At 42.6% G+C, this 15,915-nt stretch overlaps 2 protein-coding genes across 4 annotated transcripts in view; one reads left to right on the top strand and one right to left on the bottom strand.

The window, feature by feature from the left end:
• LOC125449619 (uncharacterized) overlaps nt 1-6,056 on the top strand; it is a 38,897-nt gene extending 32,841 nt beyond the window's left edge. Inside the window, exons 8-12 of one of the 3 annotated variants that reach the window (XM_048525463.2) lie at nt 258-403; nt 545-716; nt 2,397-2,497; nt 4,821-4,905; nt 5,443-6,056. In XM_048525463.2, coding sequence (XP_048381420.1) covers nt 258-403; nt 545-716; nt 2,397-2,497; nt 4,821-4,905; nt 5,443-5,499 — 561 coding nt within the window. In that variant the 3' untranslated portion in view covers nt 5,500-6,056. Of the gene's footprint in view, nt 1-257; nt 404-544; nt 717-2,396; nt 2,510-4,820; nt 4,906-5,442 lie in introns of all 3 variants that reach the window. The other 2 variants (XM_048525462.2, XM_048525464.2) reach the window with 2 other exon arrangements.
• A 5,604-nt stretch (nt 6,057-11,660) lies between these two features.
• LOC132207383 (probable G-protein coupled receptor 139) lies at nt 11,661-15,039 on the bottom strand. Its single transcript, XM_059642822.1, has 2 exons — nt 14,936-15,039; nt 11,661-12,788 (listed from the first exon to the last, which is right to left on the bottom strand). The coding sequence occupies exons 1-2, from the start codon at nt 15,000-15,002 to the stop codon at nt 11,878-11,880; spliced, it is 978 nt and encodes a 325-aa protein (XP_059498805.1). The 5' UTR covers nt 15,003-15,039; the 3' UTR covers nt 11,661-11,877.
• Nucleotides 15,040-15,915: the final 876 nt, after the last annotated feature.

Raw genomic sequence — 15,915 nt, 5'->3', positions numbered from 1 at the left:
GCTTGCAGGCTGCAAGGTTAGATTTCAAAGACACTCTGGTCTCTACTCCCTGAGCAATGTTCTCTGTATTCCAATAACTCCTGGTTTCTGTAAACCTTGGTCATTTGGAGGGTTGGTGGGAGAGGAAAGATTATAACAGAAACGTCTATTTACTTATTGATGGGAGTGGAAGAATGGCAAATATGCCCCCGGATGAAACTAGCACTCATTTGTCACTTTGTGTCTCCTGTTTCTGTTTACATCGTTTATGTTGGCAGCCGGCTCGTTGTGTGAATCAAATCCAAGAGGTCTGTACAACAATTGAGAAAACCATTAACCGAACAGTCCAGAATACTCTGAACCAACTGGAGAAAGATTGTGAATTGATCATTAACACAGCCGAGTGGAAACTGCAGGACAGCAGGTGAGGCGTTAGTCTGCATTGTAATTCTGACTCAAATACAGGCTTTAAGCTTTAAATGTAAAGATGGCAAAAACAGAGGGGCAGGGACTTACCAAGGAAACTTTGAGTTAGTAGAGACAATGTTTCTGTCTGTCGTTTCAGTGAGCAGGCCTCGAGGAACAGGAGAGCGTGGATCATGTTGATGCTTTTCAGCGCCCTAGTATACCTGCCTCCATTATCACTGCTGACAAGTTTCATCATTTCAAAAACATCAAGAGAAAGCCTCACGGATATCATTGGCACCGAGATGGCGAATATTTTATTCATCTGGGCGGTATGGCTGTCTTGGTTTCATAAGCCATTGTGGCAGCAGGGTTAGGTATCTGATTTCAATTCAGTGTTGAAGGTATGGTCCTCGTTTGTGTGACTGAGTAAATTGTGAATGGAGAATGTGAAGTTCAGGAAGATTAGACACGATCAGATCAGTGAAACACATTGATAAGAGAAACTGCAAGAGATTGTTTCTGAGACAACAAAGTGCAGAGCTGGATGAGCACAGCAGGCCAAGCAGCATCTTAGGAGCAGGAAGGCTGATGTTTCTGGCCTTGACCCTTCATGAGAAATTGTTTCCTCCTTGTGAGGCATCATAAATCCGGTATAAAGCCATATAATAAGACATTGATCACGTAATGAAGAGAGATTTATTCACTCAAATATTCTAAAACCTGTTGGTAATGCCTGCTTCACAGTATTGTGAACGTTTAATCGCTGAATGTATTGCTCATTGGAGTTGATAGATCACTCACCATTTAAATGAAACCAAGGTGGATGCTCATGGGCAGGAATGTGGAAAAGAGTTTGACATTGGCAGTGCTTGTGTTGAATGGTAGAACATACACAAGAGGCTGAAAGATCGGTTTTTACTCTGGCCTTATGTCCTAATGATCTGTGCCAACTGTAATCAGAAGTGGATTTCAAAATAAGGGAGACAACAGCAAATACTGGAAATCTGAAATAAAGTAACAAATGGGGAATTCCCAGTGCAGTCAGTCAGTCAGTCAGTCAAACGTACTCCTGGGTAAAGAAACGGAGTTTCCTTCTTCAACAGAAAACTGTTCATTCACATGGCCCGTTTCTGACTTTTCATTTCCCTTTGGTAATGTCAGTGTCTATTCATGGGAAGTGGTTACTGAATATCACACAGTACAGTATGAGAGCTGACACTGCCACCTCAGCCATCCCTTCATGTATCCCTCTCACTGTACAACACTTTACTTTCTCTTTCCTCGTGTCACTTATACTGATGATCCTGCTGCACATGTGAGTAATTTCATTTTGTTGAAGGTTTTGAGAATGGAAAAAGACTCCGTCATGTTTTCGTTGTATGCCATCGGTGACTCTCAGATAAATTAGGCTCTCTCCCCAACACATTTATATCTTTCTGACGATATGGCACTGATTAGTTCCCAAATTACTCTAACAGATGTTTCGTTTGGGTTCAACACCACTCCCTCGCTCTTATACTTTCTGCCCCTATGAATAAACACGAGGGAAATGTCTAAATTATTTACTGCTCTCTCCCCCTTATCCTGCCACCTTCAATGATCTGGGTCCATGCGGCCCAGGTCCCTTTGCCGCTGCACCCCCTTTAGAATTGTACCCTCTGTCTTTCATCTTCTTTCAATGTTCTTCTGATGAAAGTGCTTCACCTCACTTATCTCTGCATTGAACCTCATCCATTTCCTCTTGGCCGACCCAATCAATGTCCTTTTGGAGTTCCAGACTGCCGTTCTTATAGTTTACAATTCTTCAAAGTTCAGTGCCTTCCGCAAACTCTCCCCTCTTGTGGTTATTCAATACGTCATTTTGTTTCGCAATGTCCTGATTGAATGTCAGTACATCACGAAACACAAAACTGGAAATTACACAAAAGAGAAAGCTTGTGAGATTTAGCCCTCTTTAGCTTGTTCACTTGCTCACTGTGATATTTTGAACCTTCTTTTCTTGTCCACAGTGGTGTGTTTCTACGATCTGGAATTGGTTAACTGCAGAAAGTTACCTCCTGGCTGTGATCATGTTGGCCGGATTCATGCTTGTCTCAAAGATCCTTGCAAGGTGTTGCAATTGGTAAATGTTACTGTTTTGATTTGGGGATTGGGGTAAACTGACAACAAACGGACACACATTTTAGGATTTGTTTTAGCATCCAGAAACACTTCAGATAAGATATTTAGGGAACACCAAGGTAAGAAACATTCCATCAGTCAGTGAATTGGGAGAGTTATAAAAGTCTATTGATATGAAAGTGTGTTGATTAAAAAAAAATGCAAGAGGCTTCAATAACAGGGTATGAGATTGGGGGATGGTGAAAGACATCAGGAGAGAGAGAAAATACCACAAGATGATCAAATTCTATTATCATTACAAACGTAGGACTACGCCCATCTATTGACAGTTTTTGCAGGATGTTTGTGCCCTCTGTCTCGGCTAGAATTTATTTCCCCTCCTTAATTGCACTGAAAACATTGTGGAGAGCTTAGATTTTAAGCTGTTTTTCTCCATGTTGTGTTTCTCCATCGACAGTGCAGACAGAAAATGAGTTTGATTCAAAGACATCAGTAGTTAGGATTCAGCAGAGGATGAAAGGGAACATGCACGTAATGGTGTTCCCATGTATCTTCCTGAGTCACCTTTATAGCAGGTAATCCTGACGACTTTGGGAAGTATTGCTCAGAAGCTGTGATGGCTTGCATCATGGATTTTATTTTTTAGATTATATACACGATGGTCCATTGGTTGTCATGGCTGTGATATCCGATGTTGGATCAAGAGAGCTATCTAGAGAACCATCCAGTTGTTCAGTTATATAGTCTTAAAATAAATAGGTGTCAGACAATATAACTCTACACATTGTGAAATTCCATGGTCTTTCAAGAGGCTATCTGCTTTCCAAACCTTTAAAAGAAAAATCTATTCTGTTTAGGAGATTTTTTTTGAAGAAGGGTCTAGGCCCAAAATGTCAGCTCTTGTGCTCCTATGATGCTGCTTGGCCTGCTGTATTCATCCAGCTCTACACTTTATTATCGCATGTATTCTGTTTATTTCATTTCTGCGCTCTGGAGGTAGTTAAAAATGGGTTTACAAGCATGGTCCCTGGGCTTCAGGGTTTAAGTTATGAAGCGAGATTACACAAATTGTCCCTTTATTTTCTATATTTTAGAAAGTTAAATGGTACTCTAGCTAAGGCCTTGAGGATATTGTCAAGCTTCAAAATCTCCCCTTCCCCAAACGCATCTCAAAACCAGCCCAGCTTGTCCCCACCTTCCTAACCTGTCCTTCCTCCCACCTATCCCCTCCTTCCACCTCAAGCCTCACTCCCATCTCCTACCTACTAACCTCATCCCACCCCCTTGACCTGTCCGTCCTCCCTGGACTGACCTATCTCCTCCCTAATTCTCCACATACCCTCACCTTTACTGGCTCCATCTTCCCCTCTTTGACCTGTCTATCTCTTCTCCACCTACCCTCCCTTTAATCAATCTTCTACCCGCTTCCCCCTCTCTCCCTATTTATTTCAGAATCCCCTTCCTCTCCCTCATTTCTGAAGAAAGGTCGAGGCCCGAAATGTCAGCTTCCCTGCTCCTCTGATGATGCTTGGCCTGCAGTGTTCATCCAGCTCTACACCTTGTTATCTCATGGTTAAAGATAAACTATTTCCACTATTTGGAGATTCTAGAACCAGGGGCATAGCATAAGAATTAGAGCCAGACCATTCAGGGGAGATGTTAAGAAAACCACGGCTGTCCAGAAAGAGTAGGGGAGGTTTGGTGTCGTCTTTGGCAAATGGTGTCGATGCTAATTAATTTTAAATCTGAGTGAGACAGTTCTTTTCTTAATTAATGGATATGAGCCTAAGGCAGGCAAATGCGGATAGATTACAGCTCAGCCGTGATTTCATTGAATGGCAGAGCAGGTTGAAGGGGCTGAATGGCCCACTCCTGTTCCTTGTTTCCTATGTTTTCACGCAAACTCACTCACCCTTCCCTTGGACTCACTCCCTCACTCACTCACTTTCACATACTCATGTAATCGATCACTCCCTCCTTCATGCGTTCTTGAACTCACTCACACTCACTCAATCTTTCACTCCTTTACACACTGCTTCAGTCACTCACACAAACACTGACTTTCCCACACTCACTAGCTTAATCACTCTATTTCATTCTCTCACTTTATCACTTTGACTCGCTCACTCACAAAGTACATTAGAAATGCAAGTCTGTTTAAAATTTATTTTGAAATCAGTGACATATAAGATACATTCTTTGGGGGTTCAGGGAAGTTCAATAACTTTAGACAACGTTCAGAAACAACAGGAAATTTCTGATCCATTGAATTTTTCCTTGGCATTGTTCAACTTCTATCTTTATATTTTCAGCTCAAAACCGACCCTATCAAGGAAGGAGAGAAAGCAACTTCGAGTAAAATGCGATTATGTCCAACGTTTTGTGGTTGGAAAAAGGGTAACTATTGCCTTCCATTGTTTCACTTCACTGATTCTAAAATTGTCCTGTTTTTCCTATGATTTATCTCATTCAAATTCCAAATGAATAGGTGCGCACTTGTGCAATTCATATCACCATATATTCGAAATGTAGAATTTCACTTCTTGTAGGAAGGTGGCATTTAAGAATGAGATTAGGAGAAATTTATTCTTTGTGAAGGGTGTGATTCTTTGGAACTCCTTGTCAGAGAGAGCAGTGAGGAGGGGCTGGGGGGCAGAGGGGCTGGGAGAGAGGGTGAGCGAGGGGGGAGACTGGGAGGTGGTGGTTTTTAGGGATGAGTATTTGTGTATTTTGAAGACTAAGAAAGGGAGTTTCTTCAATAGTTGTGGAAACCAAGTGTTATGGGAAAAGGCTGGAAAGTGGACACGAGGAATGTCTGAATACCCGACAAGATGGTATTGATTGGCAGAGCAGACTCAAGTGGCCGAATGGCCTACTCCAGTTGCCATTTCTTATGGTCTAGTGGCCTTATATCTACCTGTTCTACTTTTTCAGGAGCAACTTTATGAGATGTATCTGCAACAGTGCATATCGGAACAGGAAATAGATTAAAACAACTGATTTTTGCTGCAGAGATAATGGGGACTGCAGATGCTGGAGAATCTGAAATAACAAAGTGTGAAGCTGGATGAACACAGCAGGCTGAGCAGCATCTCCTAAGATGCTGCTTGGTCTGATTTTTGCTGCAGCCTGCATGAAAAATCTAACATGATGTAAGTTCTAGCTCTGTACTTTAATGAAAATATGTTACAAATACAAAAATAAACTTGTCACCATTCGACAGAAACCAGGTAGTCAGGCCTGTCATATGCACTTGACTGTTCAATTCACTATTTCGAGCTTTGTCTTCTTATGTGCAGAAAAATTATAATGAGAATTTCTGACCCTTCTCTGTCTGTTTTATCAAGAATTTCCACATATTTCATTCGTCTGTTTGACTAGGGGTCATAGTTGGCCACACTCTAACCATCACATCTGAAAGCCAACGTCTCCGGGAGCTCAGAAATTATCATTTTTGGACTCAACCACAAATTTTAGAAAATGCATTTGTTTTTCTCACCATTTTATAAATTTATAGCTCTTGCCATGTCATTAATGAGAACTGCAATCCTGGGGTCCTCGAGCTATTGTTTTAATAAACTTTATGAGTGGTTCTTTGTGCTTTATGTCTGCGTATGGATTTTCAAACATATGGATGTGTCTTACATTTCTGGTACAATGGGATCAATGCATTCTAGTAACAGTGCCAGGTTACTTTTCTGCTCATGAGTTATTATTCATTTCAGGTGAAAATGTGGTGCTCCTTTGGGGGACTGTGTGCAAAGCATTTCTGGTAATGGAGCATCATGAAAATCTGTATCAGAACTTTGGAAACAGGCTTGGTCAGCATGTATGCTCTTAAAGAGCCTACGTTGAGGGTAAATTTAACTCCAGTGATAACGTTATTTCAGTCCATAGAGACTGTGACAGTGTGTCCTGTGTGTTGTCGTCTCGTTACATAAGATATAAGAACAAACAATTTCATTCGGCCGAGCGTGCCTTGTCCATCATTGTAGGTCATCACCGATGTTCAGGCAGCTTTGTCGAGAACCCGCCCATCTCATATCCCTTGATGCCATTCATATTCATGAATATATCAGTTTATGTCTGCAAAATGTTCCATGATTGAACTTACAGAGACCTCAATGACCTCAATTGCAGGAAGATATAAACACACTGGTCAGATATTTGCAAATGGAATTCAATCTATATAAAGGTGAGGCAGGCAAACACACTAAGAGAAATAGCAATATCCTCGGAAGCACTGACATTCAGCGGGATCTGGTTATGGAACGACACCAGTCCTTGAAGTGATGAGGAAAAATAGATGAAGTGAATGAGAAGGCATTTGGTGCACTTGCTTTTGTTAACTTAGGGAATAGAGTTCAGGTTTATGCTGGAACTGTATAAAAAGTTGGGGAGGTCAAGCCAGAGAATTGTACACATTGTAGGAGAGATCTGATTGCACTGAAGAGAATGCAGAAGAGGTTTGCCATGATGTTCCCTGGTTGGACAGTTTGCATTATTATGAGAGATGGGGCATACTGGAGTTGTTTTCATCACAGCAGAGGGCATCGATAGGAAACATGCTTTCAGAGTACAATGGGGCACGGCTCTGTTAGACAGGAAGAAATTTCACCCCTTATGAATGCTTAATCATCAGGTGGCATCAACTTAAATTAAAGGGCAGGGCAGGGGAGACAGAGGAAATTTGAGGAACATTTCTCATCCTGAGGGTGCTGGGAGTCTGGAACTCACCGACTATAATTGTGGGAGAGGGAGAAACCTTCATCACATTTAAGAATTATTTAGGTTCACAATAGTGATGCCAAGGTATACAAGGCCACTGGCCAAATGCTGCAAAATGGGATTAGAACAGCGAGTTTTGAGAAGATTTGTAGCTCAGGTTGAGGTTCTGGATGTGAGTTTGCTCGCTGAGCTGGAAGGTTAGTTTTCAGACGTTTTGTCACCATTCTAGGTAACATCATCAGTGAGCCTCCGAGGAAGCGCTGGTGTTATGTCCCGCTTTCTATTTATCTGGTTAGGTTTCCTTGGGTTGGTGATGTCATTTCTTGCGTTGGTGAAGTCATTTCCTGTTCTTTTTCTCAGGGGGTGGTAGATTGGCTCCAAATCAATGTGTTTGTTGATGGAGTTCCGGTTGGAATGCCATGCTTCTAGGAATTCTCGTGCATGTCTCTGTTTGGCTTGTCCTAGGATGGATGTGTTGTCCCAATCAAAGTGGTGTCCTTCCTCATCTGTATGTAAGGATACGAGTGACAGTGGGTCATGTCGTTTTGTGGCTAGTTGATGTTCATGTATCCTGGTGGCTAGCTTTCTGCCAGTTTGTCCAATGTAGTGTTTGTCACAGTTCTTGCAAGGTATTTTGTAGATGACGTTCGTTTTGTTTGTTGTCTGTATATGGTCTTTTAAGTTCATTAGCTGCTGTTTTAGTGTGTTGGTCGGTTTGTGGGCTACCCTGATGCCAAGGGGTCCGAGTAGTCTGGCAGTCATTTCGGAAATGTCTTTGATGTAGGGGAGAGTGGTTATGGTTTCTGAGACCGTTTTGTCTGTTTGTTTGGGTTTGTTGCTGAGAAATCGGCGGACTGTGTTCATAGGGTACCCATTCTTTTTGAATACGCTGTATAGGTGATTTTCTTCTGCTCTGCGTAGTTCCTCTGTGCTGCAGTGTGTGGTGGCTCGTTGGAATAATGTTCTAATGCAGCTTCGTTTGTGGGCGTTGGGATGGTTGCTCCTGTAGTTCAGTATTTGGTCCGTATGTGCTGTTTTCCTGTAGACGCTGGTTTGAAGTTCCCCATTGACTGTTCGCTCTACTGTGACATCTAGGAATGGCAGTTTGTTGCTGTTTTCCTCCTCTTTTGTGAATGTTATGCCAGTAAAGGGTATTATTGATGGTCTTGAAGGTTTCCTCTAATTTATTTTGTTTCATGATGCCAAAGGTGTCATCCACATAGCGGACCCAGAGTCTGGGTTGGATGATTGGCAGAGCTGTTTGTTCGAGTCTTTGCATTACTGCCTCTGCTAAGAACCCTGATATCGGAGATCCCATGGGTGTACCGTTGGGATTGTCTGTAGGTTTTGTTATTGAAAGTGAAGTGGGTGGTGAGGCATAGGTCCACTAGCTTGATGATGTTGGACAAGCCAAGCAGAGACATGCACAAGAATTCCTAGAAGCATGGCATTCCAACCGGAACTCCATCAACAAACGCATTGATTTGGAGCCAATCTACCATCCCCTGGGAAAAAGAACAGGAAATGACATCACCATTACAGGAAATGACATCACCAACCCAAGGAAACCGAACCAGATAAACAGAAAGTGGGACATAACACCAGCGCTTCATCGGAGGCTCACTGATGATGTTACCTAGTATGGTGACGAAACGTCTGAAAACGAACCTTCCAGCTCAGCGAGCAAACTCGCATCCGGGATTAGAATAGTTTAGGAGATTTTTTTTCGGCCTGTGCAGACACAACAGCCCGAAGGGCAAAGACCTTTGCTTCCTCACTCTCCATGGGAGTCATACCAGAAGATTGGAGGGAGGCAAATATTGTACCTCTTTTCAAGAAAGGGAATAGGGAAATCCCTGGAAATTACAGACCAGTCAGTCTTACGTCTGTGGTCAGCAAGGCTTTGGAAAGAATTCTGAGGGAGAGGATTTATGGCTATTTGGAAAAGCATAGCATGATTAAAGGGAGTCAGCATGGCTTTGTGAGGGGCAGGTCATGCCTTACAAATCTTATTGAGTTCTTTGAGGAGGTCACGAGACAGGTTGATGAGGGTCGAGCAGTGGATGTGGTGTATATGGACTTCAGCAAGGCTTTTGATAAGGTTCTCCACGGCAGGCTCATTCATAAAGTCAGGAGATATGGGATACAGGGTGATTTGGCTGTTTGGGTTCAGAAATGGTTGACTGATAGGAGGCAGAGAGTGGCTGTAGATGGTAAGTATTCTACCTGGAGGTCAGTGCTGAGTGGTGTCCCACAGGGCTCAGTTCTTGGTCCTCTGCTCTTTGTAGTTTGTATAAATGACTTGGATGAGGAGGTTGAGGTGTGGGTTAGTATGTTTGCTGATGACACAAAGGTTGGAGGTGCCGTTGATAGTATCGAGGGCTATTGCAGGCTTCAGCGAGACATTGACAGTATGCAGAGCTGGGCTGAGAAATGGCAGATAGAGTTCAACCTGCATAAATGCGAAATGATGCATTTTGGAAGGTCAAACTTAAATGCTGAGAATTAAAGGCAGGATTCTCTGCTGTATGGAGGAACAGCGGGATCTTGGTGTTCAAGTGCATAGCTCCCTCAAAGTTGCCACCCAAGTGGATAAGGTTGTTAAGAAAGCATATGGTGTTTTAGATTTCATTAACAGGCGGGTCAAGTTTAAGAGCCACAAGGTTATGCTGCAGCTCTACAAAACCCTGGTGAGACCACACATGGAATATTATTTCCAGTTTTGGTCGCCCTATTATATGAAAGATGTGGAGGCTTTGGAGAGGGTGCAAAGGAGGTTTGCCAGGATGCTGCCTGGACTGGAGGGCTTGTCTTACGAGGAGAGGTTGACTGAGCTTGGATTTTTCTCTCTGGAGAGAAGGAGGAAGTGAGGTGACCTGATCGAGGTGTACAGGGTAATGAGAGGCATGGATAGAGTCGATAGCCAGAGACTTTTCCCCAGGGCAGGGTTGACTGCCACGAGAGGTCATAGTTTTAAGGTGTTAGGAGGAAGGTATAGAGGAGACGGCAGAGGGAGGTTCTTCACCCAGAGAGTTGTGAGCGCATGGAATACTTTGCCAGTGGTGGTCGTGGAAGCGGAGTCATTAGAGACATTTAAGCAACTGCTGGACATGCGCATGGACAGCAGTGAATTAAGGGGAATGTGGGGTAGGTTATTTATTTTTGGATTAGGATTATTCCCCGGCACAACATTGTGGACCGAAGGTCCTGTACTGTGCTGTACTTTTCTACATTCTATGTTCTATGTTTACAGTGTTGTAGACCTCTACGACTACAGGACAAACACACACACACGTAAGGAGGCTCACACAAAGCCATCCCTTCCCGCTCCCCCCACCCCCACATACATACATTCATGAGTACAGACTCTTACACACTAAAAATCCATGCTGTACGGTATTGTGCGTCTTCCTACAGCACGTGGACTGCAGCTGGTCCCAGGGCAGAAACGGCTAACACGAGGGGTCATAGTTTTAAGCTGGTTGGTGGAAAGTATAGAGGGGATGTCAGAGGCGGGTTCTTTACGCAGAGAGTTGTGAGAGCATGGAATGCGTTGCCAGCAGCAGTTGTGGAAGCAAGGTCATTGGGGTCATTTAAGAGACTGCTGGGCATGCATATGGTCACAGAAATTTGAGGGTGCATACATGAGGATCGATGGTCGGCACAACATTGTGGGCTGAAGGGCCTGTTCTGTGCTGTACTGTTCTATGTTCTGTGTTCTAGGTCATGAGGATAGCTCAGTATCGCCATCTCAAGGGCAATGAGGGATGGGCAATAAATGCTGATGGGCCAGCAATTCCCATGTCCCAAATATGAATAAAAAATACGCTTGCAGTTAGACACACACTCACACACAGAAAATTACACAGAGGCATGCATCAACACACACAACTGCAATATACAGACAAGCACAGGTGCACACACCCACATGCACACACAAAAAGGCAAACACCTAAGACTGTAATGCTGAACCTTTTAGTTTAATTCTTTATTCCCTGACTTCTGTAACTAAGATTTAGTATTGGCACTTTGTAACTCAGCTGGAGCTGTGTCTGGTGATGTTATACACTTTTCGTTATTCTTTTTTATCCTGAAGTTGAGTACACAGGACAGGAAAATTTAAGCTGAATCTAAATTTAAATATCAATGCTGATCGAGGCAGCAGCGCACAGCAATCCATGGCCAAAGAGAAAACAAACAGATACTTACATTCCATGCACTCAGACTTAAAGACAGAAAGTCAAGCAGAAGAGCTGCATTACAGTTGATCAATAAGCTATAAGGTTGCTAAATGAGGGGCCGAATGGATTCTCTATGGCATTGTGGGTGGCAATAGGTTATCTCAGCTGTGTAGGGCACTCTGTGATTGGTTAGGACTGGAACCATTGATGTCCTTGTTCTTGGACTTTTCAAGTTGTACCACATTCTTGGATTGCCTGAGGCAGACTATTTCCACCAACTAGGCAAGGGGAGGCGGGTCACCCTTAGCAAACTATTAGTGCCAGCTACTGGTCAGAGTTCAGCCTTTGTCCCGAGGAGGCTGGTATAACAGGTCAGCTTCTTGATTAGCCAGTGCTCTGAGATCCGCGTCGATTTATCTTTTGTATCAGTCGGTGGCTTTGGTGATCTGATTGGCAGGTCTCAGCTGCTATATTTCTTCATTAATTGAATAATTGCTGTGACTGGATATCTCAACGTGTTCTCGATCTGCTCTCGAAATTTGGACTGAGTCAACCCATAAATGAAGGTATTTATGCCACAATTTAGATTGAGCAGCATCCATCCAATTTGTTGAAATATAAATTCAGAAAGTGTGTAATCTTCAGGACTGGTTCCCTTAATTTTAGAGTACAAGAATTCGATAACATACACTGACCACAGGACAATGAAGCTGCCCGATATGGTGAAGAGTAAAATGACAGACTTCCTTCTGCTCTCCATCTCTGTGTCTCTAGGATTCTTTCCATTGCTCTGACCTCTTAGTCCTTTACGTACTCGACTAGTTACTAAAATGTGTTGGACTGTCAGAGCATTGATCAATAGAATTAAAGTGAATGGGAGAAAAGGGGTTAAAATCCGATCAAACCAATCAAATCCCACCCATCCGGGATCAGAGTAATAGCTTGGTTTCACAGTACAGAGCCACGGTACATTGTCAATAATCATCAGTGGTTCAAATGTAAAGTAGTATGGGATGTTTCTTAAACATAGCAGAATGCAGGTCACTGTGAGAACCAAAGCTGCAGTTTTCCCAGTGCAATATTTCATTTTCAGCTTCTGGCAACAAATGGCCACAAATCGATCAAAGGAGAAAGCGACAGTGAACCAGACAGAACAATCTGTAGTTGCAGAAGCCAGGACAGTTTTGAGACTACACACAGGGGCAATATCCAGGAAAGTCCCTGGGAAATAATAAAAACTGATATACCACAGTACAGCGCTTATCATAATGACTGTGAAATCCGCCAATGCCATGGCCACCAGATAGCGTGTTGTGCATGTTGAGAGGCCACACTTTCTGCGGGATAGGATCACAATTGCCAGTAAATTAGCTGTGAGAGAGGAAATGAAGAAGAATCTGAAATGACTGAACAAAAATTTGTCATATCCAACCCAGACATTATGGTTATATTGCAAACTGAAGACAGGAATTCAACAGAGCCATCACTTAATCTGTGCTTGACCCTTTTCTGATGGACAAGAGAGTTAGCTATTTTGCAATGAATATGGTTATTGAATTCCTCGTGTTTCAAGCAATTAGCTGTTCACTTGGAAGGGGGCAGACCTTGTAAAGTATAATGGGGAGAGGGGAAAACAAATGGCATTATTCCCAGGCCTCTTGGAAATGCACAGGAAGTGTCAAGGAATCATAAAATCATAGAGATATACAGCACAGAAACAGAGCCTTTGGCCCCACTCATCCATGCTGACCAGGTATCCTAAATAAATCTAGCCCCATATGCCAGCATTTGGGCCATATGCTCTCAAACTTTCCTATTTATATCCCCAACCGAATGCCTTTTAAATGTTGTAGTTGTAGCAGCCTCCACCACTTCCTCTGGTAGCTCAGCCCATATATGCAGCACCCACTGCATGAAAAAGATGCCTCTAAGTTCCATTTTAAATCTTCCCCCCTCACCTCAAATTTTGGACTCTGAGGGTCAAATGTTTAATGTCATTGCGTTGTGTCAGGGATATCAGGATGGTCAATGTGACAGAAAGACATGAATATGGGGTGGTGTTGAAATTGCTGTATGTGACAGGCACGTTGGACGATGTAACATAGAATCACTTCAGTGGCAGTACAATGGGAAAATGGTAACAAAGAAAAGTAATATGACAGCGCTGCAGTGAAAACATCTTAATGATGATATTCAGTTTAGGACACACTATGTTGTACATACGCAAAAAAAGGTAATGACAAGGAGGGTAAGTGGAAAAATGGATAAAAGCCAACAATATTGACCACGTAATTAAACAGGCACAAAATTAAAATATGATAAATGAATTTTTGGCACAAAGATTGTTAAATAGATCTGACAGAATAACCATTAGATAGACATGCCTTTAAGGAAATCAAACTGAAAACCAAATATTCAAGGGTATGTGAATTTTCAAAAGGACAAGTTGGAAGCAAAGAGTGGTGGAGTAGCTTCATTCATATGAGCATAATATGTTTGATAGCAAAAACTGATTTTGGTTGACATGATATAGAATCCATCTCACCTCAGTGGAGACAGGACATACCAAAGACAAAGAAAATACTGGCAAGTGGTAAACAATGGGACTGCTAGAAGTAGCTAATCTGTTGTCAGTACATTAATGGTGGGTGACATTAACTATCAGGTAGATTGAGAGAATAAAATTGGTGAAATTAGACATAAGAAAGATCTCATTGTGATTTGTTGTGGATTGTTTCCTGGAGTACTATGTTGAGGATGCAACCAGGAATTAAGTTATCTTTGATATGATGGTGAGTAATGAGGCACAAATAGAAAGCGGGACATACCACCAGCGCTTTGTCGGAGGCTCACTGATGATGTTACCTAGTATGGTGACAAAACGTCTGAAAGCTAACCTTTCTCCAATATCTCAAACTTACTCTATCTCTACTAGAGCACCGCGTCCCATGAAATTTCATGGTCTACCATTCGCACCATTGCCAGCAACATCTACCCCAGTCAGTCTCAGCCACCCCAACCCCCGAAACCACTCATGTCATATGCCCTCTGTACTGCTCACTCACTGACAAAACAGAAAGATTCTTGGATTAGTGAATGCACGAAACGAAATATCAAGATGCAATGATTGAGTTATATTTGACACTGGCAGATACTTCAAGGGAGAATGTGGTCAAAGGGATCAGATATCTAACTCCACTCAATGGTCCATGCTCAATTCCTGGTTATTCTGAATTACACTGAAACCTTAACATTGAAAGTTTAATTTTTCTGCTTCATTAATGTAATAATTTGATCATTCAGAAAGCCTGTGCTTTGGAAATGCTGGTTGAGAAAAAATTGTGGACGTGGGAATAAACACAAAAATAATTCAAAATTGTTAACTTAACCAAACCATGTTAGTTTGTGTGCATTTATAAGGGTGAACATTCAATTAGCATGGAGCATTGCGCGTCACACAGTAATAGCAGAGAGCAGCTACACGGATTCACACAGTTTCACTGATTATCGTCACTTACCAGGAACTCCAATGACAGCGAGAATCATGTAATATATTTTCAGGACGTCATCAATTGGACGAGACATTTCCAATATGTATTCTGTCTCAGTCTGCGCTGCAGACGGTTTTTCTTGGAATTAAACAATGATGAGTTCAATTTCCCAACCCTTTAAATCATGACCTGTGAGGTCACCACTCTAATCCCTACCCCGGAGACATTGATGTTAAAAACATTTTCAACTTCCTGAAGAAAGGATGACAACAAGTTAATTGGCTTTCTCTTGGGGGATTTTCTTTCATTACTGAAACTCATTTATTCCATTCTATTCAAAGGAATTCACTCATCAAAAAACAGCATCAGTGTTCATCCAGGATTGATGCTCTTCCTTCAGTATTGATCAGTCTCATAAACAGACCTCAGAGTGTTTCACTGATGTCCTTGACTCACATGCAGCCATTACAACATTCCATCCCACGTGTCTGAGTCACCCCCACCCCCACCCCAATCTCTTTTTGGCTATTCTCCCGCAGTCTGGGAAAACCCTACTCTTTAAAATATATTTCCCCATCAAATCAATGCATTAAGTAACACCAAGCAGCATAAGCAAATGATAAAGTAACACATACTTCCTGACTGAGAGTAAATCCAACAACTACGAGCACCACAAATATACACTACTGCCAACTGGGAGAGGAGCTGCAACCACTGCAGAGACCCCAACAGATACAGATATACCAGCAGATACAGACAGTCCAACAGATACAGACAGTCCGAGAGATACAGACACCCCAACAGATACAGACTGTCCAACACATACAGACAGTCCAACAGATAGAGACAGTCCAAAAGATACAGGCACCCCAACAGATACAGACAGTCCAACAGATGCAGACACCCCAACAGATACAGACACCCCAACAGATACAGGCAGTCCAACAGATACAGACACCCCAACAGATACAGACAGTCCAACAGATACAGACACCCCAACAGATACC

Source organism: Stegostoma tigrinum, chromosome 46, assembly GCF_030684315.1.
Source record: "Stegostoma tigrinum isolate sSteTig4 chromosome 46, sSteTig4.hap1, whole genome shotgun sequence".
Classification (NCBI taxonomy): Eukaryota; Metazoa; Chordata; class Chondrichthyes; order Orectolobiformes; family Stegostomatidae; genus Stegostoma; species Stegostoma tigrinum.
This window is presented reverse-complemented; position numbering and strand designations above follow the sequence as displayed.

Bases quoted from the DNA above. Each gene is read 5' to 3' on its own strand.
- LOC132207383 (XM_059642822.1), bottom strand. From the start codon at position 15,002: ATGTCTCGTCCAATTGATGACGTCCTGAAAATATATTACATGATTCTC. The intron at 12,789-14,935 runs GTAAGTGACGAT...CCTCTCTCACAG, and splicing joins CGCTGTCATTGGAGTTCCTG to CTAATTTACTGGCAATTGTG.